The sequence below is a fragment of the Podarcis pityusensis genome (assembly GCF_964106645.2).
Source record: "Podarcis pityusensis genome assembly, chromosome: 6".
Classification (NCBI taxonomy): Eukaryota; Metazoa; Chordata; class Lepidosauria; order Squamata; family Lacertidae; genus Podarcis; species Podarcis pityusensis.
In genome coordinates, this window is record NC_138030.1 from 27,520,452 (window position 1) to 27,547,652 (window position 27,201).

Sequence of the window (27,201 nt, forward strand, 5' to 3'; positions counted from 1 at the left end):
GAAAAAATGAGAATGGGTGTATTTTCCTATCCAAATCTGATTAATTTAGCACCAAGAAAATTGCAAAGGAACTTCCTTTGTTCCGAATACATTTCTCAATGGCTCAGTTTGGATTATCTTTCCTAGATTTTTTCCAGCATGAGGGAAACGAGAAGTTCTGGAATCTACTTCATCAATTTCATTTTAATGAAGAGTAACTACCACATGCACCTAGTCTTAAGAGTTCTCAAATTGGACCAGGTGGGATGTACAACCCCATCTAAGGCTCCAACCCTACGCAAACTGCTTTGGGAATAAGTCCCACTGAACTTAGCAGAAGTTCCTCCAAAGAAAATATAGACAGGCTCAGTCCTTTTATTAAGAATTCTGAATCCAAGTTCTTCTACTTAGATTATGCTTTACTAGCAGAATCATTCTCCACAGACTTGTAGGTTAACTCTGTACAGATATGAATGGCCAGTAGAATGGAAAGGAAAAGAATGAGAGAAATGTAATGTGTTGGCAGCAACCAGTCTGTTGGGAAGTGTGCTCCTTGCTGAGACAAATAACTCAGGTGAGGAGCCCTGTTTATCATTAAACAGGGTATCATAGCTATGATAAAGGAGCAACTTGCCTACACTGGGTTCAGGTGTTTTGCTGTTTTTTGACTAGATGTTCATAATGTGGTGGTAAGGGTCTGACAAAGCAATCAATATAATACCTGCACTATGTGTATCCTAGTAGATTAAATTGAAAATACTAGTATCAGTGGTAGCTTGATGAGGACCAGTCTATTGGTGGTGAGAAGAACTAATCAATATACAAACACAGCTGTTCTGGGTGTAGGAATTGTGCTCATGATTTTTGAATGATCTTGTTAGAAGAGCATCTAGAATGCTAAGATCTGTAAAGATTCAGATTGGGCAACAGAAACTACGTACCAATATTGTGGAGCTCTGTACTTCTTTTCCAGTTCCCAGACAATTCCTATTATTTGGACTTCAAGATTTTGTATTATTCATGGAAGTTGGGGAGTAGGCTTTTGCTGCAAACACTGAAAGGTTGGCTGATCACCCTTGTATTAAAATTAGTTTTTGTCAAAGTGTTCACTGTAACCAGGGGCTGATCTTTTTGTCTGTTTTGTTTGTGTTGATTTTTGTTTCACTGTGCTTGGTTAGCTTCCTCATGAGCCTTTGGCTTGGATGTCATGGACCAAAACTGTTACATGGTCACCACTGTCACTCTTTGATTCCTGTAGAGTGCTTCTGTACAGAAGCAGTGAAATCCCCATCCCTCACGCATTAATCTTCTCCAACTCTTTCTTCCAGATGTTTGGACAACCCTCATTTATCCCACAGATATTTACACAAGGAGAGCAGGTACCGTCATCTGACAAATCTTCTACTGCCCCTTACATGCACAAAGGAAGTTACCTTATACATCCAGGCCACTGATCCACCTATCTAAGCACTGGCTGCAGTGGCTGGTATCAGCTCTCCAAAGTCCCAGGCAGGATTCTCTCCCAGCACTTTAATGTGCTTACTGGATATCAAACTTTCTGAATAGTTGTGCTGCCTTTTAGAGACCATTGCACAATATTTGAGGCTGGGCTGCCTGTTGAGAGGAGGTAAGAGAAACTGGGATGAGCTGAGGAAGCAGCAGAGAGTCCGCATCTTATTCCAAGGTGGATTGGTGGTGACAGATGTTCCCTGTTGCCCTTCAGTGCTGGAGTGAGGCTCAAGCTAAATCTTCCTGTGAGAAGGTCTGACCTGGCTCAAAATCAGTAGATATGAAGGATACCTTTGGAAATCAGAGAAGGAACCCATCTTAAAGATTTATGCCCTCTATGGAGGGATCAGGAAAAAGGACAAAAAATAAACTGGGTTAGGTTAAGAAAACAAGTGGCCCTTACTGCTTCAGCTTAAATTGTTGTTTATTATGCATTGATTCCCTACAAAGGTTTAAATATATGGATATCTTGTTCAACTGGTGTCAGCCACACCAAGGTTAGTAGCGAAAACTGGGCTTTATTAACAAACATGAGAAAGCATCAGCATCATATTGAAAGGGCTTTAGGACAAATGCTATGTAGGAACAGCTGGAATAGGATGGAAAACATTAGCCCCTGCTGTGTTCCTCTGCATAATCTGAGAAGAATCTTTTAGCCAAGAACTGGATGTAAATATGATAGGCTTTGGTGAAATGAATAGAATTAATTCTTCCCAATTATAAACATGACCCAGGAATAGATTATTAGATTTGGGGACATATGCAGAAGCTTAAGAGTTGCTGAGCATCACAGAGTGATTAATGTGCTTTTGGGTTCTTTCTCCCTGAGCTTACCTGGGCACTGTAACATCTTCATTCACAGAAATTCCATGTCCCCATCCTTTGAGGATCTCAAATAACTTTATATCACCATTGAACTAGTCTCACAGCATCCTTGCCCAGCTTGTTATGCACCAACCTTGAGTACAACCCAGAAGCAATGTATGGTGGTGACCCATCAGAGGCTTGGTGAACCTCCTGGCTCTTCTGCTGCCTGATTGGCAGTGCCAAAGCACAGGTACAGACAAGCACCTCACAAACAAGAATGCAGCAGAGCTGGTGGCCTGCGTCGCTATCTCGGCTACAAGTTGTGCTTCTTCTGCTTTGAAGTCAAGAAAAAATGGACCTGTGTCAAAAGCCAACAGTACATTATTTAAGGCAGGAATGGGGAACCTGTGGCTCTCCAGATCTTGTTGGACAATAACTCCCACTGGCTCCTGCTGGCAGGGCCCAATGGCCAGGGATAGTGGAAGCTGTCATCCACCAACATCTAGAGGGCCATATGTTCCCCATTTCTGATTTGAAGAGAAGAGCCTTCAACCACTTCATTCCACATACTCACTTATAAATTCATACATTTTACCAACACAATAAATGCATTCAAGCAAAAAGGGAGGGGAACCCATGAGATCATATCTGGGAAGTTCTTTTGGCAGGAGAATGACCAGCTTTGTTCTTGCAGGCAAGAGAACCAGAGCTGAACGACCAATATGAGGGGATGTGCGAATCAGCCTACAGCGAAGCAGAATCGGCCACTGTAGAAGTCCTGGACCTGCCTCTTCCCAGTTACTTTCGCTCCCGGAGCCACAGCTACCTCCGAGCAATCCAGGCAGGCTGCTCCCAAGAGGAGGACACCATCTCGGTGCGGTCTCTCTCTCCACCCCCAGCCAACAGCATCAGTGGCAGTCGGACGCTTCCCAGCAACAGCAGTAAGTCTGACCATATGGGGCTGGAGTGGAGGGGGAGCAGGAACTGGATGGGGTGGCCAGACATGGCTTGGCTAGAGTGTGATGAACATTGTAAAGAGAGTTTTGAGCACAACATAAATTTCCAGGTCAGTGTTGCTTCAAAGAAGCAGTGACTGGGTTTTTCCATACGCACTGAATGGGGGATTTGGATCTGGTTTCAGTTAACGTAAGCATTTAGAAGTTGACCTATCTATCTAACATCTTTCTAAATCTTATATTCTATTTCTGTATCAGCACTACAGAGAATGATTTGACTCAAAAATCATAGAGTGCAATCCAGCCAAAGTTCAGTATTATGGAGGAGTCTTTCTCCTCTACAGTGGTACCTCGTGTTATGTACTGTCCCCCTTATGAATGCTTCAGGTTACGCGCTCCACTAACCCGGAAGTAGATGCCCCTTGTTGTGAACTTTGCCCCAGGATGCGAGCGGAAGTCGTGCTCCGGCTGTGCGGCAGCAGCAGGAGGCGCCATTACCGAAAGCACGCCTCATGTTACAAGCGGTTTTCAGTTACGAACGGACCTCCAGAACAGATTAAGTTCATAACCGGAGGTACCACTGTATTCCCTTTATGCCACACTGCTAAGCACTTTCTGTTTCAGTGTGGCATAGAAATGTTTCTTTTCCATACCCTAGTATGAATATATCTAAATGGGATTGTTTGATTGTAGTGATATCCTAAAGGAGTACATATAATAACTCCTCCTCATGTACTTGGGAGAATCATAGAATTGTGGAGTTGGAAGAGACCCTGAGGATCATCTAGTTTGACCCCTTGCAATGCAGGAATATACACCTGTTCCATACAGAGATTGAACCTGTGACCTTGGCATTATGAGCACCACGCTTGGTGTTAAGATCCAGCCAGCAGTGGTTTCAAATCTTATCTTGTCCACCATCAAGGGCTGGTTTCCTAGGCATGACAAATTTAAAACAATCTTGGAAACTGACTTGCTGTTAATACAGGGTCTGCCGAAGATTTTAATCACCACTTATTGGATGCTGATGAAACTTTGTCACGTAGCTAAGCTAGCAACGGCACGTGACTTTAAATGTTCGTGAAACAGCTGGTCAAGTACTATATGATGCCAAGAGGTCTCTCTTTCCACCCGTAATCCTCTTACTCACAGCAAAAGATTCTTTTTTTTCCCCACAGATGGGGTGGGGCCACACACACAGCAAGCTAAGAGCCCAATCCTTGCTTCATTTTGTCTCTCCAGACAACAGTTGGGTTGGGTGGGTGTGCTTTTCCACTGATTTCATTTGGAACATCACCGAGAAGTCTGTGCTAATGGACTTCTCTCAACATCCCACCTTAGAAAGTCTCTAGAAAGAAACTTAGCTGTGAGTGTGAATCTGTCTCACTTAGCAAAATGTCAAAACATGGCCAAGATGTGTCATAAACAATTTCTTTAAAGACGATGACATTTTGAGGCCTCTTTGCATTAAACGCTGTTTGTAAATGAAAGATAGCAGACTGGTACTTTGCTGACATTAAATATACAGTATATGGTATATACACAGAGGAGGCCATATTATTAGTCTGTCATTAGCCTTCCCCAGCCTGGTGCCCTCCAGGTGTCTTAGACTTGAACTCCCATGAGCCACAGACAGCATGGTCAGTGGTCAAGGATAATGGGAGTTATAGTCCAAAACATTTTGGTGGGCACAAGGCTGTGGAAGGCTGGTCTAAATGATTTATCAGAATTACAGTCTTATCTCTAGTCTTGTTTATCTAGTTCTTTTTGTCCTGTGGGAAATATTCATAGGACTCCAGGCAAATGCTGCAATCTTACACACATTTACTTTGGAATTAACTCTAGCGAAGAACTTCTGTGTAAAAATGCAAAAGGATCAAGCTGTTAATTACATATTTCCTGTTCAGCACCCACTCTGCCCAGTACAGTCCATGTAAATGACACTAGATTGGTCCAAGGATTCTATTATACGAGTGTTCCTCAAATCTAGTTCTCCTGAACTCAAAGGTGTGTTTAGCCATTCAAATACTTTGACAGGATGGCATCCTTCCTACGTCTCCCTGCTGTTCTTCAGAAGACAGCTTAACCTGAAATATTTTTCTTCCTGCATATGTAATACGACGGTTGCAATTGTCACTGTGCTTGCGTGTTTGGACGACTGCATTAAAATTGTAGAGCATATAATTTGTGATGTTGTGCACTGAAAAGAAAGCTGCTCAGGCTGCAATCAGCATGGGATTTGTGGCTTTTGGGGATTTATGGCTTGTCTCGTGAAAAATAAATTGCACTTGGCAGTGAGATATAAATTCTGATGCTGTTAAGACACTGTTCTGCTCTTTCCTTTTGACGGAATAGGAAAAGGATTTAAATTCCTGTTGGCTGAAGACATCAGCCTCATGTGCCCCCGACATCTGAATAGACTCTCTTGGCGTATATTAAACATTGGGCTGCGTTAACGAGCTCACAGATTGCGCTACAATTACACTTTCAGCATTTTTTTAAAAAAAAAAATTCAACTACAATGACAGCTTTTTGTAGGCTGAGATTTCTGTTGTTTGCAGGCAAAGCCTCTGGCCTTTGAGAGCTGCATAACAGGCAAAGTTCAGCTAAAGGGTTAACCTTTCTAAAACTCTGCTGGAAAGCTTTATATTATGCCTAAAGGGGATTGACACACGATTACACCTATCCCAGTGCTTCTCAGGCAGTGGGTCAAGACCCACCAGTGGGCCTCAGGGTACTTTCAGATGGGCCTTAGAACCACAGATTCGTCCTCCCCACCCCCACCCCCCACTGTTATCCCTGTGCCCTAACAGTTTGTTTAGACTAGTGGTAGCACCAGCAAATCCTTACATGCTGAGTAAAGGGGGCCAAGTTCAGGTAGGGGCAAGAGGGAAGGGAAGTTTCCCTCCTCTGCAGTAGAGAAGCCAAAGGACATGTGGAAGGAAATTAGAAAGTGAGAAACGAGATCACCATTCGTTATTGTTATTGTTGCTGATGTTGTTAAATAAATAAAATGGGAATAGAAAAGGAGGAGATAAGTGGAAAGCTTATTATAAGAGGGACAAGTGACTATAAAAAGAACCAGGGAGAAGGAAAGAAAGTTATGGTTAAGGATATAAGAAACGCCTGCTGGATCAGGCCAAAGGCCCATCTAGTCCAACATCCTGGTCTTGCAGCGGCCAACCAGATACCCGTGGAAAAACTCCAAGCAGGACCGGAACACAGCAGCACTCTTCCCTCCTGCATCTTCCAGCAACTGGTATTCAGAAGCATATTGCCTCTGACAGTGGAGGTAGAACATGGCCACTATGGCTAGTACAGTGATACCTTGGTCGTCGAACGGCTTGGCTCCCAAACGCCGCAAACCCGGAAGTAAGTGTCCCGGTTTGCAAACGTTTTTTGGAAGCCGAACGTCTGACTTGGCTTCTGTGGCTTCCTATTGAGTGCAGGAAGCTCCTGCAGCCAATCAGAAGCTGCACCTTGGTTTTCAAACGGTTCCAGGAGTCTAATAAACTCCCGGAATGGATTAAATTAAACAACCAAGGTACCACTGTAGTCATGGATAAGGGGTTGGAGTGGGGGAGAACATAAGGTACAAACAGTGAGAAGGGGAGAAGAAATTACAGGATATGGGTAAAGATACTTTGAGAGGCATGTGGAAGGGAAAGGTCATTCATCTCCGTGTTGAGGCCCTGAATCAGCAAATTCTGCCTAAAATGGGGAGGCTGAGTCTCAACATCTCCAGAGCAAATGTCGGTACTTAGCATGATGAAAGCTGAGCTATGGAATTCCTTGCCACAAGGAAGGAACTCTAGCAATTTCCAAAGATGGATTAGATATCAGTAGAAGCTGTTGCCAGCTGATTATGCCAGTCTCTGCCTCCATCTTGTCACTGGCTTAGCCCTTGAATCACCGCTTTGTGACTGGTGGGCCTTAAGTAATTTTCAGCAATTTCAAATGGATCTTGTGCGTAGAGAATTTGAGAACCACTGATCACTAAAATAGAGTCATGGCGGGGGGGGGGGGCTAATCAAGGTGGCTTTTGCATTCCAACAACAAATGCTAGAATTCTTCACTCCTGCTGTGACTTTTGTTCTTGCTGAATTTCTCACTGGTTCATTTGAGTTTCTCTGTTGGTCTGTCTCCCCTGGCTTAGCATCTTTCTTTTGAGGACTGTGCCTCCTGTTTGCTGTGAACTAAGATATGTGTGTGCACACACACACATGCTGAAGGGGCAGAATCTGACAGCAATCATAATAAGCAGCCCAACATTCCAGTTCTTTCTGCAAATTCAAGCTTGGGTTATATATTACATGAAAGTTAGCACCAGGATTGACAGCTGCAGAGATTACTGCCTGCCCTGGATAGTGCCTTAAACAAAGCTTTTGTACCTTGGCAAATTAGGGGGGGGGGGGGACTGGGACTGGGAAGGGGAATACAGCCAGTCAAATCTACTCATCTACTTGGCAGGCATTCTGCTGTCAGCCTATTTGAATCTCTGGCTTTAATAAAGACATCCAGAGTTCTCTGCACTTCTGCATTTCAGAGTGGGGGAATGAAGAATAGTTTTGATTTTCTTTCCTCACAACAAATAGATGTATGTGGTGGGATTTGGGGGATCCTATCAAAATAGCCTAGGCAGAAGATGTCGATCCCACATAACTGGATGCAAGGCATCCATCCAGCCTCAGTACTTGAACTGAGATAGTTCTTATAAGTTGCCATTCTGTACATGAATTCCCACCCCCCACTGGAGGGGGGTTTTTTGGCTTGATTTATTTTTTATAAATTATAATGTAATTGCATGGACAAAGAATAACCTGCCACTGACAGAGCACAGCTCAGTCGTTATCCATGAGATGCTAAAGTTCAACAGAGAGGCCCGTTACTAATCATATCAACCAGCTCTGACCCCACATCACCTTCTGTGTCTGTAATAATTATTTTTCCCCTGTAAGACTTTCTACTTCTTTTGCCCTAGATTCCATCTCCAGAAATAGATTTCTCTGGAAGTAGGCAGGGGATTGTGCAGTTGGCATGTGTGGTTTGTGGGTAGGTGAGCACTCATTTGCAAGGCGACCTTTTTGATTAATTCTGTCTCCAGTATTTGTGTGGGAGAAAGGGAGGCAGGGAGTGTTAACACATAGTGTATAGATATAGAAGAGCTGGTTCTATTATAGCTATGTACCTGTGAGAGCAAGATGTATATTCCGCCCATGTTCTCTACATGCATCAAATTTATTTCTCCGGACCAAGGGGTTTATTGCATAATGTAGTCAGGCACGTTTCCCCACATCTGGGTCGATAAACAGAGGCAAGCTGTGATTTGTTAGTGAGTGAAGGCTGCAAATCAGTAGGAATGCTTCTCCTGTAATGTAGCCTAAATATTTCTATGCTTTGGCAATGCCTTTTCTGTGTACCATTTAAAGTACACAGAACCCTTTAGGAAAGGGGTGGGGAACCTCAGGACCAAATGTGCCCCTCCAGGCTTCTTTACACAGCCCTCAGCCTTCTCCCCAGGCCACTAGGCTCAACAGCTCTGCTCTTCACCCTCCTTGAGTACTTTTGCATGGCTGGAATGTGAACGATGGTAATGTCTCTTGCTTGTGCAGATGGAGGAGGATGGTGCATTGGCTTGTGTGTGTACAAACTTCTGGCTTTTGCATGGATGGAAATTAGCTTAGTCTACAGTGTTAATAAGGGGCACACCCTTTGCTCTGGCCACTCCCATTTTGTCTCTAGCCCTGCCCATCACTGGCACGCAGACACCAGAAGGTGACCCCGTGTGCTGAAGCAAGTTTCCTACTGTGCCTTATGAAAACAGTAATTTACAGACAATATCTATTGTGCTCATAGGACTAGTTCAAACCAATGGAAACCTCCAGCTTTGGCAAGGCTTGTAAAGCATTTTGTGCAAATCTAAATACCTGCATAAATGATGAAATGATGATGATGATGTCTTGTTGTTCTGGGATAAAGCCTGCCTGATTGAGGTTGATATAGTGGCCAATAATTCTACTAAGGTGGGAGGTGAGGACCACAGTGGGGGAAATTGTGTCCTGGTTCAAAAGAGCAGGTTCTTATGGTTGGCTGGTTTTTGTTGTAATCGCTGTGACCCTTGCTTCCATCCACACATAAGGCAGAGGCTTCTCCTGTAAAATAGCATTAGATAGGACACATGGGCATAGCCAGGATTTTTGTTGGGGGGGCAGGCTTTTGTTACGAGGGTAGAACCTCAGATTTGTATTGATTTGGATTGGTTTTTATTTATTTAGGAGGGCAGCCTAAGTTAGACAAGACTTGTTTGTTATACAATAAATAAAGCAATAAAATTCCCATATGAATGTGGGAAAGCAGATGCACCCAGAGGCTTTGTAGAGCACTTCATGCATATGTCAGTTCTGTCATTCAAAGTCTATGTGCCAGATCTCCAAAATTCTGAGACGGAGTTAAAAACCCAACACTCCAAAAATGTTTTGTGTTCTCACATTTTGTCAGGGGTGGGTTTTGTTTTTGGGGTTTTTTTTGTTTTTTTGTTTTTTAGAGTAATGTATGAGTTCCACAAACACAAGGGTTGCACAGACACTTAATATTGACTTGTGTTGACTTATTCTAATTCTGGCACATGTCAGCTGTGTCTTAGCAGTGGCTTTGGCATGGATCTTCTGTTTTGCTGTGAAATTATCTCATATGCGTTCCAATCTCTTGTCTCCAGCCTGCACTGCCTTCTGACCATCTGGTTGCCTAATGTTACTCAATTGGTCTGTTACGTTACCCTTGTGGTGCCAAATGTCTTTGAAGTAACTAGAAATCTCCCAACCCGTATAGAAAAGAACTAGGAGCTGGTGTTGTGGGGCCTGAGAATCACATGCATCTGGGTATTTGCTGTTCTCTTTGAAGCATTAAAGTTGTGGTCCTGGGTGTAAGTCTCATAGAATCTGGTGTTACTCGCTTCTGAGCAGACCTGCGTAGCATTGTAGTATAAGGTTTTGTTTTGTTTTTAAAAAGCAACTCAGTGTTCTCTACTGTACACAGCAAATTGAGTTTTCCTTCATCTGCCTGATATTTGGAGAGGTGGGAGCAGAAATATCCTAAGAAATACTGGCAAGACTCGCAGCCCTTTCTAAAGATGCCTGTATTAATTTTGTGTTTAAAATGATGCCTTGGGGTATAGTGGAATTTAAATGTAAATTGTATGTCCCAGATTTGTATTCAGTTTGTTCTGAGATTTTTTTAAAAAAATTAACAATATATCTTGGATTAAAGTCAGGTGACGCTTTTCTTACATCAATTCATTCTTTTGTGATGGTGGGAAATGAAATGATGACATGCATTGATGGAATTATATGATGATCTTGCTACAGCTACTGAAGTCTTGCTATATCTACCAAAGGATGAGAATCACCTAACCAGCCCCCTTAGTGGAAATCCTGCACAAGGACTTCCACTTGCACAAAGGGGCTTCTTCCTCTCTCCTTTCCCTATGCACCCACTGGAATTGGTTTAGGGAAGGGGGTCTGGAGGACCCCCAGAACAGCGTGTAGAGGAGTCATTCTACCTGGCAGGCTGCAGTGTTTCCACAGATGGAATGTTTGGAAGAGTGCAACATTGAGTGCTGCCCAAAGCTTTTAACTTAAGAAGAGCCTGTTGGATCAGGCCAAAAAGGCTCATCTGGCCCAGCATCCTGTTCTCACAGTGGCCAAACTATAGGAAGCCAATAAAAAAACCAGGACATGAGTGCAACAGCACTCTCTCCAAAAGCAATTACCAGCAACTGTTACTCAGAGGCATACTGCCTATGACAGCGGAGGTAGAATGCAGCAATCTTGGCTAGTAGTGGCTAGGAATTTGTCCAATCCTCTTTGAAAGCTATCCAGTTTGGTGGTCGTCTTGTGGGAACCAATTCCATAGTTTAACTATGTGCTGTGTGAACACATAGTTCAGAAGAAGTGCTATTTTTCTAGAAAAAGAGGTGCCAGAACTCACCATGAATGCCTCCATCGTTCTCTTATAATGGCAAAGGCACCCAACTGAAAAATGCCAGAACTAAGTTCTAATGAGTTCCAGCTGGGGGGGAAACCCTGGCTACTGCTACAGAAGAGGAGGCTTCTATCAAGGACACCTTGCTCAAGGCTGCCCCCCAACATGGCCAGCTGGCCCATGAAGCAGAGACATCACCTTGCCAACAAAGGTCCGTATTGTTAAAGCTATGGTTTTCCCAGTAGTGATGTATGGAAGTGAGAGCTGGACCATAAAGAAGGCTGATCTCCAAAGAATTGATGCTTTTGAATTATGGTGCTGGAGGAGACTCTTGAGAGTCCCATGGACTGCAAGAAGATCAAATCTATCCATTGTGAAGGAAATCAGCCCTGAGTGCTCACTGGAAGGAGCACTCAGCCCTGAGTGCTCACTGGAATTGAAGCTGAGGCTCCAATACTTCGGCCACCTCATGAGAAGAGTCGAGTCCCTGGAAAAGGTCCTGATGTTGGGAAAGATGGAGGGCACAAGGAGAAGGGGACGACAGAGGACAAGATGGTTGGATAGTGTTCTTGAAGCTACCAGCATGAGTTTGACCAAACTGCGGGAGGCAGTGGAAGACAGGAGTGCCCGGCATGCTCTGGTCCATGGGGTCCTGAGGAGTCGGACATGACTAAACGACTAAACAACAAGAAGTTACCTCAGGCAGCAGAGGCCCAAGAAGTGGTGCGCCCACAGACAACCCATCTGCCCCACCACTGGTGGGGTAGCAGCAGCAGCAGCAGCAGCAGCACTGGCTTCCAGCAAAAGATCTTGCCAGAACCCACTACCATGCTTCACGGGCACTGCCATGCAACCAAGGTAAGGGAGGTGGAGGCAGTAGCACGCATGTTTCTATTTCGCCTCAGGCGGCAAAACAGGATGCACTACCCCTGCCTCCCCAAGCCCTGGAGCCAGCACTAGAGATAGTGGTTCATGTGCTGATGCAAAGTGGGTTTAACTGTACTCTTGAGTTCCACATAACTCTTCATTGGACAGAAGCACTGGTGATGAAACTCGGTCTGGAAAGTTCCATGATCCATGAAAGCACTCTCACTCCTATTCGAGTTTCCCTGTTAAATATAAATTTCTCTAACTTGGATCGATGTATTTCAGCCTACTCTTATTATGAGTCATGATCACAGAGTGTCTTACACCGTACAACTGTCTATATTGATCACAGAATGGTGCCACCCACGGAAACACAACAGAGAAGTTCTTACCTTCACCCCAACTCATCTTCAGATCCTTTCCCACCTTGTGATGTAAAAAGAGAGCAGTGATTCACCACAGATGCTCGGACAGCAAAATCTAGAACATGCGTGCTTTGTCTTCGGAGCATGCAAGGATACTGCACTGCAATAAAAGCATGAAAAGTGTTTCTGATATACTCCCAAGCATGTGGGTCAAACCTAAAACTGATCACACAAGGCAAGAAATAAAATGGTGAACAACCATTATCTTCCATACTGGCATGAAGTGTGGGGGGGGGGGGAGGAATGTATATTTTCAGAGATAATATTGGAATAACAGCAATGGGAGAGGCAGTATATGTTTATCTACTATGGAGTCAGGAAAAATGGTTATGCTTAAAAGTACCCATAAGCCAAGAGGATGGAATTTGAGATAAAAATATTTTAACCAACAGGACTTCCCCTGTTGGTTAAAATATTGATTATTGATTTTTGTTGATTACATTATTGTTAGGGTACAAGAGCAGGCAGAAGCCTTGGATAGCAAATGGAGCTGATATGTAAAAGCACATGCTGCAAAGAGCAGTCTAGATCTACACTCTGAACTTGGTTTGATGGAAAAATCATAACCCCAGCAAACCCCATGAAAGTCTGTCCTCACCAAGACCGATATTCTACTAGCATCATTTCTGATGTATCCCGGTTGGACAATACATGTTCTGAAAGTTGCATCCTGCAACCTTTTTGCATTTCCACTGTCTTTCTGCTTGCTCTAGCTATCGAAGTTGGTGAGCTCTATCCTGTTTGAAAGGGGTCATGTCTCAAGAATGGCAGAGCTATTTGGCAGTTACCTTGGATACCTCAAACTGGTGGCATTTGCACGGTTAGCCAAAGAACATGGAATCATGAAATTGTAGAGTTGGAAGCGACCTGAGTGTCAAATAGCCCAACCCCTGCAATGCAGGAATCCAGCCCAGAGCCATCCCTGGATGGGCTCGAACCACCAATCTTCTGGTTAACAACCAGACACACTGACTTATTGCACTACATGTGGGGAAAGGAAGCAGGAAACTGTGTGGATAGGACTCGATTGACTGTAACTGACTAAACCATACTCTGAGTAGACCCAGTGTAATCGGTGGACTTAAGTTAGTCAAGCCCATTGATCTCAATGGATGTACCCTGAATATGACCTAGTCAGCTACGTCCTCATGTGAATTGGCCAGCACAATGGCATGCAAGCCGTAGGGAACAAGCTGCCCACTCTGTGCTCAGAATAGTTACAATAACCCACACAGTCTGTAAAGAAGAACATGATTATTCTGAGCATTTAGGAATTTGGGAAGCTGCCTTTTGCAGAGTTAAGACCATTGGTCCTTGAGCACGATATTGTTCTCAATGACTGACCCTAGGTCCCCACAGTTTGAGAGAGGGACATTCCTGGCCATAGCTGGAGACGCTGGGCATGGAACCTGGAATCTTCTGCATGCAAGGCAGACAAACGGCTACTGAGCTACAGCCCTTCCACAAAGAATTAGTTTACACAAAAGATATCAACAAGAATCACAGATACTATCCTTCTCTAAATGCCTTCCCCTTTAAATATCTGTACAATAGGTATTTGTACAGCTCCTGAGATTATTAATCATTTTTACATAGGCAGAAAATAATGGAATTCATGTTTTTTCATTTTCTTCAGAGGCTCAAAAGACACTATAATCATTCTAGATGGCTCAGCCCATGCTCCAAATTGATATATTCTCGTCCATAACAATAATAGGATTATTGGATCCCAACCAAGGATTTATATCTTGCTATTTAATTTTTCAACATGAGGTCAGATTGATTAATGTGTATTAGATGCACGGATGGAATCTTGAGATAGTCCAAGGAACAAATTCTGAGTGCTTGTCTTGAAAGAGACTTGATAGTCTCTCCACTGTGTGCTGATCTCCTTCCCTTTAAAAGTCAGCCCTCACACATCTCTGCAGAGCAGTAGTGCATCAGTGAATCATAAATAAATTACAGAACTAACTAGCTATTTTTGAAGAGCATGCAGTTTAGGTAATGCATATGCTTCCTCCCTAATCCAGCTCAAGGAACGAGATTGATTGTCAAGCCCACCTGACAGCATCTGGAAAAACCATCTTCATTGGTCATGTTTCTGTCTGAGATGTTCAGTTCTGCTCCATCAGCCGTTTGAAGAAGGCTATTGGTATATGCTTGATTACAAGGTCATTTCACCCAATGGATACCTCTCTTCTATTAAGTTTCATCAGAAGGTTAGATGTGACTTCCAAGGGCAGCAAGAGGACTGTCCAGCCCATGGATTAAATAAATGTAGTAGAAACCACAAGAATGGCAAGAGTATTTATGAGAGGTGCACATTTGCTCTGTGTGCACTCTGAATTAAAAGGCAAATGGGCTGATCGGATGACATTTCCACCTGCCTGAGTCAAAGTGTGCCTTTCAGCAAGATGCCTCAAGTCAGTTCAGGGACTCCCTAAAGTCTCAAGTTGTTCTGTGGTCTCAGGCGTCCAAAAAATCCTGAATTTTGTCACTTAGAATAAAGCTGCATATATATTTTTAAAAGCAAAACCAAGCTGATGAATGAAATGCTGAGCTTGAGTGGAGAGATCTTTTGTTTTGATGGACAGCTCTAGGTTTTCATTGCAGTGAATTGTTTCCCCGTGGCATGCCAATTACTGTGATTTGGGAAATAGATGTTCTGCCTGGGAAAAGCAGGGTGTGCAGAAGAGCAGTGGACTATTGGCATCCTTCTCAATCACTTTCCCCCCTAACAATTAAAATCAGTAGTTCAATCACCTTGTTTTTACACTGCTCATATTTTCTCCCCCGTTTGTGTTAATCTGGTTCTTAGTCTGCAGACTTTTAGGAGAGATCAGCATAGGGTCACTCAACTTTCCCTCTCTCTCAGTTCAGTTGTAGAGCTTTTTGTGTAACTAGTTTCTTTTTATTCTAATCACTTTGTTTTCCAACAAACACCTACTTCATTTTTCATGCCATTTGTTTTCTCTTATTTTTCCTTAGGTTTGTTTGTGCGAACTTCTCGCAAGTCCCCACATCTCTTTGTGTGCATGTGTTTTTCTTTCCACCCTCACCCCCAGTTTTAACTTACTTGCTCAAAGTTTTATACTCCTCTCTTCATTTTAGGGTACCTGTAATTTCGCTGTGTTGCATTATTGCTGTCCGGTATTAATATTTTTTTATTAAAGTTTTCTCCCGCTTTTAAGTTTGGTGCTCTTTCCCCACTCAAGTAAGCCTGCTTGTCCCTTAAAGTAAGCTCCTATTTGCATTGCTCATTGCCAGCCTATTATTGCCCATAAAACGCATGGGGAGGTTAAGTGGTTTCTATTTTATCCACCCCAAAATAGAAAAGTCTTGTCCTTGCAGGAGAACCACTCCACCTATAACATGCTTCATCTCTTGAAATAAAAATTTAAAAGACATTGAAATACACTCACAACAGTGGACTAATTTATGTAAAATATATTGCAGCCATAGTGAAAAATGTATGCTTATCTGATTTAAACAAGAAGACATAGCTGAAACAGATAATCTAAAAGCAGAACATTATCGGGATATGTTGCATTTTATTTCTGCAGCACAATATAAAGTATGCTTTATACTGCAAGCAGCTCTAAATTTATCTTAATGGGCCTTTTAGTTATACATATAAAACCACCTATCATTTTACTTGCATATAGAGTACTTTACTTGAAACCTACAGTGCAAACCAATTGCTGACAGTTCAATGACCACTTGCCACATTTCTCTTACATAACTCTTTCCATTTTGACAACATGCCCATTATTTTAAATTTATTATTGTAGTTTACTCCATGGAGATCTTCTTGATACTCAAGAGCGTTTGGAAAACAACCCCTCCCCTTTTCCAAAGTCAAGGAGTCTGTGCTTTCAAAGCAAGCGTGGAATCCTATGTACACCTACTTGGACACAAGGCCCACTGAAAACTGTAGGACTTGCTTCTGAGTAAACATGCGTAAGATCAAGCTGTACCAGAGAGCTGAAGAAATATCCAGTCTAGAAACATGTGTTTGATTCTGCTTTCAGTGTGCCTGTTCTGGATGCTAAGACACTACGGTTCCATTGAAAAATAAGTCAGCTTTTGTGAATGTTCTATAGTTCACTGTGCAAGCACGGAATTTTGGATCAGACTATAAACTGCTTATATGTAGGACCTTATAAAAGGCCATTATTCTTTCCAAGTTTTTGTTGTTATGGTTACAAAGACAGGGAAAATGCGGGCAGAATTCTCATGATAGCTAAGTGCCTTTCTAAGCCTTGAAAGAGGAACCTCCACATACAGAGGCAGTATAGGTATATCTGAATGTCACATGCAGAAACAAACAACAGAGGCTGTGCTCAATTTGAAAGCATCCAGAGCAATTGGGTTGACTTCAGCTGGAAACAAAACACTGTATTTGGTGGTCCTTGGACAGAGCAAGGCAATTTGTATTTTCTTCCTCTTATTGCCTTGCTTATTTGGAGGGTCACCTAGAAAAGCATTTTTGTTTCCAGCTGAAACTAACTCAGTGCCTCTGGATGCTCATTAAGTGAACCGCTGTAGGTTTTCAGGGTCTGGCTTACTCCCCACTCCCCTCAATCCTTCCTTTCCTTAGCAGAGAGATGGCTAACCTGTGGCCCTCCCAGCTGTTGTCCATCATCCTTGGCCACAGGCTATGCTGACTGGAGCTGATGGGAGCTGAAAATTCAGTGGGTCAGCCTCCCCAGCCCTACTATGGTGTGTATCCAGCGTGTTTACTCACGAACTGTCTGAAGAGATGCCTGGCATTGTTAAGGCAGCAGGGACTGAAGGTTTCTTGTTCATTCATTCTATTTTTAACTCTCTCTTTCTCCACGGAGGTCAAGGTGCCTGTGTGGCTTCCCTTAACTCACTGTAATAGCCTTGTGCAGTAGATGTTGACTTGCCCAAGGTCATACTGAATGCTCTGACTTTTTAGAGGCCAGATTTGTATACCTCCCCCCACAATATTTCATTTCTTAAAATGTATACACGGCTTGACTTGGTTTGTGTTTTTTTGTGGGGTTTTTTTGTTTTTGTTTTTCAAAAAAGAGCCCTCAAAGCAGTTTGCAAAAAGAAGCCAGCAGTAATCTTGCGCCTTGTTGGTAAAACAGGGGTTGCCAAGGTGACGGCCAGATGTTGATGGACTACAACTTCCATCCTCCCTAACCACTGGCCTTGCTGGCCGAGGCTGATGGAAGTGGGAGTCTCATCAAGTGAGGAGCACTCTATTGCACTCCCATTCCTGCTTAATGGTTTCCTATAAGTAACTTGCTCACCAAGGTGAGAATAAGATGCTGGCCCACATGGGCCTTTGGCCTGATCCAGCAGGGCTTTGGGGTCCAATGATCTGGAGGGTCACAAGCTCCCTACTCCTGCCATAAACTCCAGAGATAAACTGCTAGTATAAAAGTATTTTAATAATGATAGCCTCAAGCTATACCAAGGAAGGGGCAACCACAGGGCACAAAACTGTGCCTGAAATTTAATCCACACAGAGCTGAGGCCAATTAGACTCACCGGCATTGGGGACAATGAAGCTGGCACCATCCTCTGCCCTTGGTTTTGATGGAAAACAGGGGTGCCAACTTGAATAAAATATTGGTGGGGGGGCAGATAAGCCCCACCCTGTATGATCAATCACAAAATGTGGTGTGCACACACCATTTTAATGGCAATACCAGGTGGCGCTGTGGGTTAAACCACAGAGCCTAGGACTTGCCGATCAGAAGGTTGGCGGTTCAAAGTCCTGCGACGGGGTGAGCTCCCGTTGCTCGGTCCCTGCTCCTGCCAACCTAGCAGTTCAAAAGCACGTCAAAGTGCAAGTAGATAAATAGGTAGATAAATACCTCTCTCTGGCGGGAAGGTAAACGGCGTTTCCGTGCGCTGCTCTGGTTCGCCAGAAGCGGCTTAGTCATGCTGGCCACATGACCCGGAAGCTGTACGCCGGCTCCCTCGGCCAATAAAGCGAGATGAGCACCACAACCCCAGAGTCAGTCACGACTGGACCTAATGGTCAGGGACCCTTTACCTTTACCCATAAACTCGGGGGTGGGGGGCTGGCCCCTCCAATACTTTATGGGGGGGGTCAGTGGGATCTCAGCTCCCACGAGTTGGCTCCTAGGATGGAAACAAATGGCGTGGGAGCTGCAGGTGGAAAGGAGGGAGCCTGCTCTCGGCAACCAAAGATGGAAAGCATCCCTCGGCGAGATCCGGAGCTATTTCAGGGCTGCTTCGGAGCCGCGCGTGGTTCTTCCCTCCGCCCCGATTCTTCCCGCCATCGGCATCTTCGCCGCGCTGCCAGGAAGCGCCCCCTCCCTTCCCCTCCCCGGGGGGCGCGCGCGCAGACACACCTGTCGTCCATCTGCTCGTCCTTCCCGCCCATCCCCGCCCCCGCGGGAAGGAAGCCTCGCGAAGCTCGCGCGTGTGTAGCGGGGCGCCGGTGGGCGCCACACCTACCGCGGCGGCGGGGGAAGGAGCCTCTCGCGAGGCCCCCACCTCCTTCACGCGCTCTCCAAAATCTCCACACCCCCCCCAACACACACATACTCCTCCCCGCAAAAAAAGGGGGGACAGGCAGCGCGCGAATGGGCGCCTTGTGAGCATGTGCGGAATACTAGCTGGAACTGGTTTGGCGGAGGGCGCTTGTGAGCTGCAAGGAGCGGCTGGCTCGTCCTGCGCGCCTCGCCACAGCCGACGAGGCTCCGGGCGGCGCAGCAGCGCCCTCCCCTCTCCTGCCATTGGCAGCCCCGGCCAGGCTTCCTTCCCCCGCCGTCGGGAGCGGCTGGGTGTTCTCCTCTTCCTCCTCCTCCAGCCCGGCCTCCTCGGTCTTCTCAGCCCTTGCGCCGCGCCGCCCGCAGCCCTTGGCCGCCTTCGGGGCCTGCCTCTTCCGATCTCCGGGCGCGGCCCGGCGAAGGTGGGCGTGGCGAACCCGGGGCTTTCGCAGCCCCCCGACGCTCCTCCCCTTGGAAGTACATAACGGGAGCGGATGGGGCTGGCTGAGTGAGGGAGGAGGGTGAGTGTGCGCGGCCAAAGCTCGCTTGCGCGGCTCGGTTACTTTGTGTCTTTTTCCAGCGCCGGTTCCATCGTCCGCCCAGCAGCCGCTGCCCGGATCTCCGCAGGGCAGGCCCCGGCCCGGCTCTGGTCTCTCGCCCGTCGTCCACTCCTCCTTCTTCGCCCGGGAGCTGCTCGCTGCTGTTGTTGTTGTCGTGTGTTTTTTCTCAATGAACAGGGCGAGACCCGGCTCTGCCCTTCTGCCGTAGTGCGATTCCTTCTCTTCGCTTTCAAGGCGAAAGGAAGAACAGTCTTCTCTCCTCTTTTCTCTTTTCTTCTCTCTCTCTCTTTCCCTTCTTTCTCCCTTTTTAGCCCCCCCCCCCCCATCTTGTGTCATGGCTTTGTGTCTGGAGCTATTTAAACAATGTGAGTGTACCGAATTGTGTGTGGGCTTTTTTCCATTATGGCATGCAAATCTCGGGAAGGCTTTGCAAGCGGCCGCTCAAGGTTGTGCTTCATATATATATATATACTGTATTGTTTTCAGTTTGTCGGGCTGTCATTTTGAATGCATCCGTTCTGTGCATATATCGCATAATGCTCTAGCTGGTAGACCTTTAAATGCAAAAAAGGGGGAAAAAATCATTCCCATTTCCTGTTGTGAGCGAATTGCTTTCGGATACAGAAGTGCTCCGAGTAAGTGGGCGGGTGCTGAGGGTAGCCTGCTTGGATGTGGGAAAGGCTTGGTTTTTTCAATGGCTTACCCGCTTCCCTTTTTTCCTGCCTATCCGGTTGCATTTTCAGCTAAATCCTGAGCTTGAGTGGCTTGTATTAATGGGGGGGGGGGGGGAGGCGAGGTTGATGGCACATATGCCCGGTTCTCCCCACTGCATGGCTCTGTGCTTGATCAGAAATTGTTGTCACTTTTGCTGAGATATATTTAGTCTACTCGTGGCATTCCAGATCATGACAGGATATGAAATCACTTTCCTATATTTATGCCATCCCAGACTAAACGTGAGCCATATGCGCATTTGTGTCTGCTTGAGTAATGAAAAGACACAGATTGGGGGTTAATCATCTAGTTTTTCCTTACTATCACTGCTGTTAGTTGAGCATTTGTGTTATCTTATTAATATTTTAAAAATGGTACTAAAAGTTCTAATATTTTCCATGTGTGTGACATAAAAATTGTCTGGGCACAAACTGTGCAAACCTGTACAGTTGTGATTGAGATGTATCCTGTCACAGATTGCTGCTGAAGGCTGCTAGGAAACAGGGTGTTCTTAATGGGTTGGGGAAAAACTGCTGATTTAAGGCTTCTTCACATCACATATTGCCTAAAGCCACAAAGTAGTAGGAAAGGTGACATGAAAGGACACCCTCTTTCCCTTGTAGAACTGAAAGAACTTACAAGAAATGAACTCATTAGGGATTTCTTAAGGAGCCCTAAGCAAATATAATGATATATTACAGATATAAAAACCAGTGCCTGATAAAACAAGAAATTTTCCATTGAGATGCCCAGTTATCTGAAAGTGTGTGATTTTGCCCTTAAGCATGTGGCTCAGGCACTGCAAAATTAGAGAGTACTTAAAAAAAAAAAAAAGCTTTAAATGATGATAATATGACAGAATTAATGAATGCATGTAGACTTGTGGGTAGATATATGAGTAAAGTTTTTACAGCCCCAACACACCTTGGAATTCAGTTTCCAAATATGGTTTGCTTATTTTTCCTTTCCTATCGTGAACACATCTTCCACCCTGCCAGATCTTTATTCATTATGAAACAAATTCCTGGGTACATAAAGTGATGCTAAAATTAAACTGCTTGTCCTGTCATCAGTATACAGCTGCATAGAGGGACATAAAAAGGTCTGGAGCCTCTTCTCTCTTTCTCTCCTTAGTGAACTATTTTCTCCCTTTTACTGAAGGGAAACCTGTCCTTGCTTTGCAGTCAGCCCTTTCCATCCCCGGGGCTTGCCTATGTGAACTGGTTCCCAAAAGAAAATAGCCTCTTGACAACGGCAGCAGAAGGTGTTGCAATGACATACTGTGTTTATAGAGGAAAGTATGCCTGGAGTGCTGCTTATTTTGAACTAATGAGTCCTTAATTGGCCAGAATACTTTATTGCTTGGTAATCCCTGGCCTGGCTTTTCTTCATGAGATGCTCACTGGAGGTAGAGAATTGCTAAAGCGACGCTGGGCTTGCAGAATAGTTTTATTGTTGTGTATGAATGCAAAGCAAAGTAATTCAAGGACCTGAGTGTGTTCTTACTGTAAGGAAGCCAGGTGGTGTGCCTGAATAGGCAAATAATCCTTGTGGCATACGGTAATTGCCATGTGTAATGGACTGGATGTCCCATATGTCAGTAGAGGCAATTTCAGAAAGTCCCTTATATCATAAATGTTAAATCTGACAAAAGCTGCAGTCGTCTTTGCACTGACACCTTATGTGCAAGAGAATACCTGAGGACCAGGAAAAATTAGCAGAAAGAGCATATGTAGCATGAGACTCTTAATTTCAGGGTCATGAGTTTGAGTGCCACATTGGGCAAAAGATTCCTGCATTGCAGGGGGTTGGATTTGGTGACCCTTGTGGTCCCTTCCAGCTTGACAATTCTGTGATTCCATGCTGGGGCCCTCATTTTACCCCTGCTTCTCAAGCCACTTGGGTGTTCGTGCAGCCTCTGTGCACTCTCCACATCTCTGGAGAGTTGGGTAACCCTCTGGAGCAAATTTCAGAAGGCAGAAGGGCTGTAAAGAGGAGGAGAGGAAGTCTGCTCACACATGGTTGAATAGTCATCCCTTGTTGAGAATCTGAACACTTAGCAGAAATACTATAGAAATGGTACAATTGAAGCTAAACTTAAAACTTTGTCAGCCTTGTAAACTAAGTGGAGTCAAGCTAGGTCAGCATTTGAATGAGGGTTAGTAGTTATCTCATTGCTGCTGTACATTGTATTTGATTGCATCATGTGTTGAGATATAATGGGCAGAGTTCGCCAAAGAAGCTCTGTCTGACTTCAGCTTTTGCAGTGGGTCTTTCTGCACTCTCCTACCCTGCAATTGGATTTGAGGGGAGTTGAGAGAACCCTCAGAACAGCATACAGAAGGGAAAGAGGGGGGATAATTCCATGCACAGTCAAAATGGTTGGAAGAGCATGATATTGAATTCCAAACTATGTTGGAAACTGCCTGGTGATTCCTAAGCAATAAAAGGCTGATTTATATATTTTGGTAAATAGATACTTTGAGGAGACTGTTGCAGAGTCATAAAGTGATATTGGTGTGTTGTGCCACTCTGCAGGTAGAGTTACTACTTTTGCCTGAAACTAAATTGGTGACACTGAGTAGTAAGTTTATCCAAAAGTTCAGGATACTTAAAGCAGTACAGTATTCAAGTTTTACTCAGAGTGGACCCATTGAAATTAATGAACCAAAGTCATGTTCATTCATTTCATTGAGTCAGTTTTGAGTAAAACTAAGTTCTGGCTAGCATATGTAATACATATTATTTTTAAAAAACCGACTCATGGTCTCATGCATTGTATTCCATTCCTCTTCTAAATTTTGGTGTTGGTATTCTTCAGCTGGTGGTGTCCTGCAACTTTTTCTGGCTGAGAGAAATTTGGTAAAGTTGGGGAAGGACACAACAGTGAACTCCTGGGAAAACTGATTCTATGTTGCCCTAACTTGTGTTGTGTGGATAGAGCAGCAATGGGAGGGGGGAGGCTTTTACGAGAGCCCTTTGCTTATACAGTACTGAAGTCTGTACCCATGTTTATTTTAGCAAATTGTCGTCATGCGGGGCAACAGAGAAGGCAAGAAGGCTTGTTGTAGATTTTCAAAGGCTGGTTCATCTTGCTATGTGAACTGTTTTCTAATGTAGCTTACCAATTCTGTATTAGTTGTTACCCATATAAGCATTTGTCTTTTTAAAGCCCATGAACCATTTAAATTGGCTTGCAAAATTTAAAATCACAGTGCAATAAAAAATGTAATACAGCAATAAAAATACACAAATTAAACATTTAAACACGTTAAAAGGCAGCTGTGTTGGAGAGCACAGGTAAAAATGACCGTCACAAATAATACTGCTTTCCAATATGAAAAAACGTCTGTGGCTTTTGCTGGCTGGTAGAGGAACCCATCTGCACTTCGCAGAGCATGGTATTCCACAATACTGGTGCAGCCAATGAATTTTCAATAAATAATTTCTGTCTTTAGCAAATGCAGTATTCATTTCTGGTAGGAAATCTTAGCCAGCTCACCCCCCTCAAACTAAGAAACTACTTTACATGTGGCTACCTAAAACACACTGCAGATTTGAGGCATTAACGTTGAAACCAGATAGGAAAAGAGAGCTCCAAATTGTATTCCTAATTCAACTAACAGACAAGATGCAAGAGTTAATGGACTCTCCTTCTCTCTCTCTCCCCCACCCACACACTTAATTTTTGCTAGGGTGATTACCAACAAGTTTAGTGCAATATACTGTATCTCTTATGTCTGAGCAGAATTTTGTTCAAAAAGGTTCAGAATTACCTGTTCCCCTTCCCCCACAAAAAGCCGCACAACCTGTGGCAAATAAGATAAGGCATGACCAGATAAAAGCTCCATGAAGCTGGAAAGGGGTCTCTGAACATGCTGTCAGATTACCTTTAAAAACCCTGAAATAAAATATCAATATTGCTATCCTAGTCACATTAGTTACGGACTCTGCAACTATGTTCTTGGTTCTACTGTACTTTGAAAGGGCTTGTTGTAACAGTAAAAGGTGCACTGGTTCACTTTACACGAGGGATGGGAAACTTGTGGCTCTCCAAATACTGCTGGACTGTGCTTCTCATCATCTCTGACCCTTGACCGTGGGACGGATGAGAGTCAACCAGTGAGAGCTACAGGTTCCTCACCTGTTTCGTGCTAAAAGATGAGAAGGTGAAAAGCATTGTAAAGAGGGGTCTGCTTGATTCCTCGTTTAAAAACTCACTTTATCTAATAAACCCATGGATATCCTTAGGCACACCACCTATTCCATTATGTAGAAATATAAATGCTGGCTTATTTCCCAGGCCCGTTGAAAAATTTCCTTTTAGAGATTATGTGAAGTGCTTTGATTTCTCTAAATTGTGTTGTTGTTGTTTGTTTGTTGTTTGTTTGTTTGCATTGAGGCCAGGAGATGGCAGCTTGTTTGATACTGTCGACAATGTTGTAAACTTTTGCTATCACACCTTCAAATAACCCTAAAGCCTAGAAATTTACTTTAAAAGTTACCAAGGCCCTGATTCATGCATAGAAGAGGGTCTGTTTTATATGGTAGCCCAAAGGCAGAGTTGCCTAGTGGTAATGAATCATATCTGAAAGCCGCCGCCCCCCCCCCCCCATTTTTGTGGCCCTTTGGTGGATATCAGTGGGAATGACTACTATATGTTTAGCCATATCACAACCAAGCCATATAAGTGACAAGGAAAACCATTTGAGGATAATGTCTCTGCAGAGCAAATCATGATTTGCAAGGTGGAAATGGGGCTTGGTTCTCCCAGTCAAAATCATAAGCTTGCGCTGGGCTGATTTTAAAAATATATCCCTGCATGTGAAAAGCCATGTTAGGGGGAAATTTAAGATTATATCCCTTCTCCCTCTTGTGTATGTGTTAAGGAGAAAATCCATTTGTGCCGAGGAGCACTGATTTATTTATATTCTGCCTTTCATCGTAAGAGCTTGGAGCAAGGCACAATTAAGAATTATTACAGATCAAACAAAATATGCAACCAGGTAAAATAAAATAAATGTGAAATTGCCAAGCGCACCTATAAAAATTCCAAGATGGACATAGCCATTTCGAAAGGCTTAGGTAAACAGCCATGTTTTGAGTAGCCACCTGCCGCCTTATGTGGTACAGCCCAGACACAGGGTTCCCAGCACTGGCTTCTCTGCTTGTGAGAATTCAGCCTGCGGAAAGTCTGTTTATAGGGATTGGCTTGTGGATAAATGGGTGAGGCCTCTGAGTAAACTGCAGTTCCTTGACTCAGTCATGAAAGAACTTGCAGCTGTCCTCAGTTTGCCAGTGCACCTGTTCCTCTCCTTATACTGTCTTCCACTCCTGCTCAAATACTTCATAATGTGCAAGGACATAAACTACCTGACTTTGTGCACTAGCATTTTACCTCATTGTCTCTAATGAGAGACTCTAAGCAATCCCATTTCCCCCCATTTGCATCTCTTGCAGCCAAGCCTTTGGGCTGAGATTTCACTGTTGTTGTTATGAGGCATTTACAGATGAACCTTTTTTAAAAGGGGGGGACTGATGTTTGTGCTTATATTCACCAAGCCACTGTTAGTAAAAAAGGGAGGCATTCCATGTGGCTGTGACATAGTGCTGAATAAATCTTTTGATGATGGTTCACACATTCCTGTCCCCAGAGGCAACATTTTTGAACCAAACTGCAGAAAGACTTCTTCTGGTTGTTGTCCCTCCCACTTCTGTTCTTTATGTCTTCATGGTAGCAGCTTAGCATTTATTTATTTTTTATGTTTTTGCTTCCATGGGCTGAAGCAGCATAATTGGATTCAGTGCGGTGCAAATCGCTGCAAATATGTGAGCTGAAAGGATGAAGTTTAGACAGTGTGTGGCCTTGTTTCATAAGTCCACATTTGGTCATGAAGATATTTGGTGAATTTGCCTACAATAGCAATTTCCAAGAAGCAAAACAGAAAAGAAAAAAGAAAACCTTGCTGGAATCTTTCTCTGAAAACAGACTTGCTGTCTGGAAAGAGGACGAAGCAAAGATGGTTTTTCAAGGCACAATGATCGGGGTCTCCAACTTCAATTAGCTGCATAAAATCCTTTCTAGCTGGAGTACTGGAGGAGTGGTTTACCTAAAAATTGCGGATTGTGCGGATATTGACACCGCTGCTATGTGGCAGAAAACATTATGTGCCATTAATTTCCGTTTGTTTAAATGTGTTCTTAAACAGTGTTTGTAAATGTGCTGGTTTAACGAGGAGACTGGGAATTTTGCCTGATCCACTAGTCATGCATTTTTAATGAATGATGGGCACTTTGTCTCTGATGAGCAGCATATTAAATCAATCTGCAGTCCTATTTAAATGGGAGTGTAGGGTGTGCAACAGTAGTCTATCTCTTGGGGAGGAAGGACAGCAGATCCTGCAAACTAGAATTGCTTGGGATACAAAGTTGGAGGTGTGTTTTGATTGAGTTAGTAATTTTGGGCAGGGCCCCAGTATGACAGCAGCAGAGAAAATGGGACTAGGAAGCCTTTCAAAAGGCAAAACCAGCCTTGTTGCAAGAAAACTGGTTGTGATGAAAGCCAGTAACATGGGGCCAACTATTACGTACTGTATTGCTAGATTTGCAATATTTCTTTAAGAAAAAATGGAAAATAAACTTTAAAATAGCAGCACCATTTACAATAATCTTGGGGAAATTTGGATTAAAGGTTCTAGGGTGGTGATGCCAGATTACCCTTTGTTTAAAAGACTAATCCAGACTTCAAATGTATCCTGAAAGGGACAGAATCCCTGTGAAACCATGCAGGGCAGGGTAAATAACCCAGCTCCTAACTACTTACTTTAACACATATGGATCACATGAATATTCCCTGAGAGGGGGAATATGCCAGTGTCGGTTGGGTCCAAGGGCAAAAGTAGGCAGA

General features: G+C 44.0%; 1 protein-coding gene across 4 annotated transcripts in view; it reads left to right on the top strand.

Annotated features, from left to right (window-relative positions):
- Positions 1–27,201, top strand: part of DLGAP4 (DLG associated protein 4) — a 332,308-nt gene that overhangs the window by 259,983 nt on the left and 45,124 nt on the right. For 3 of the 4 annotated variants that reach the window (XM_081009208.1, XM_081009210.1, XM_081009209.1), the window contains 2 exons: positions 1,308–1,358; positions 2,990–3,236. In XM_081009208.1, coding sequence (XP_080865334.1) covers positions 1,308–1,358; positions 2,990–3,236 — 298 coding nt within the window. Of the gene's footprint in view, positions 1–1,307; positions 1,359–2,989; positions 3,237–19,693; positions 19,946–27,201 lie in introns of those variants that run through there. The other variant, XM_081009211.1, reaches the window with a different exon arrangement.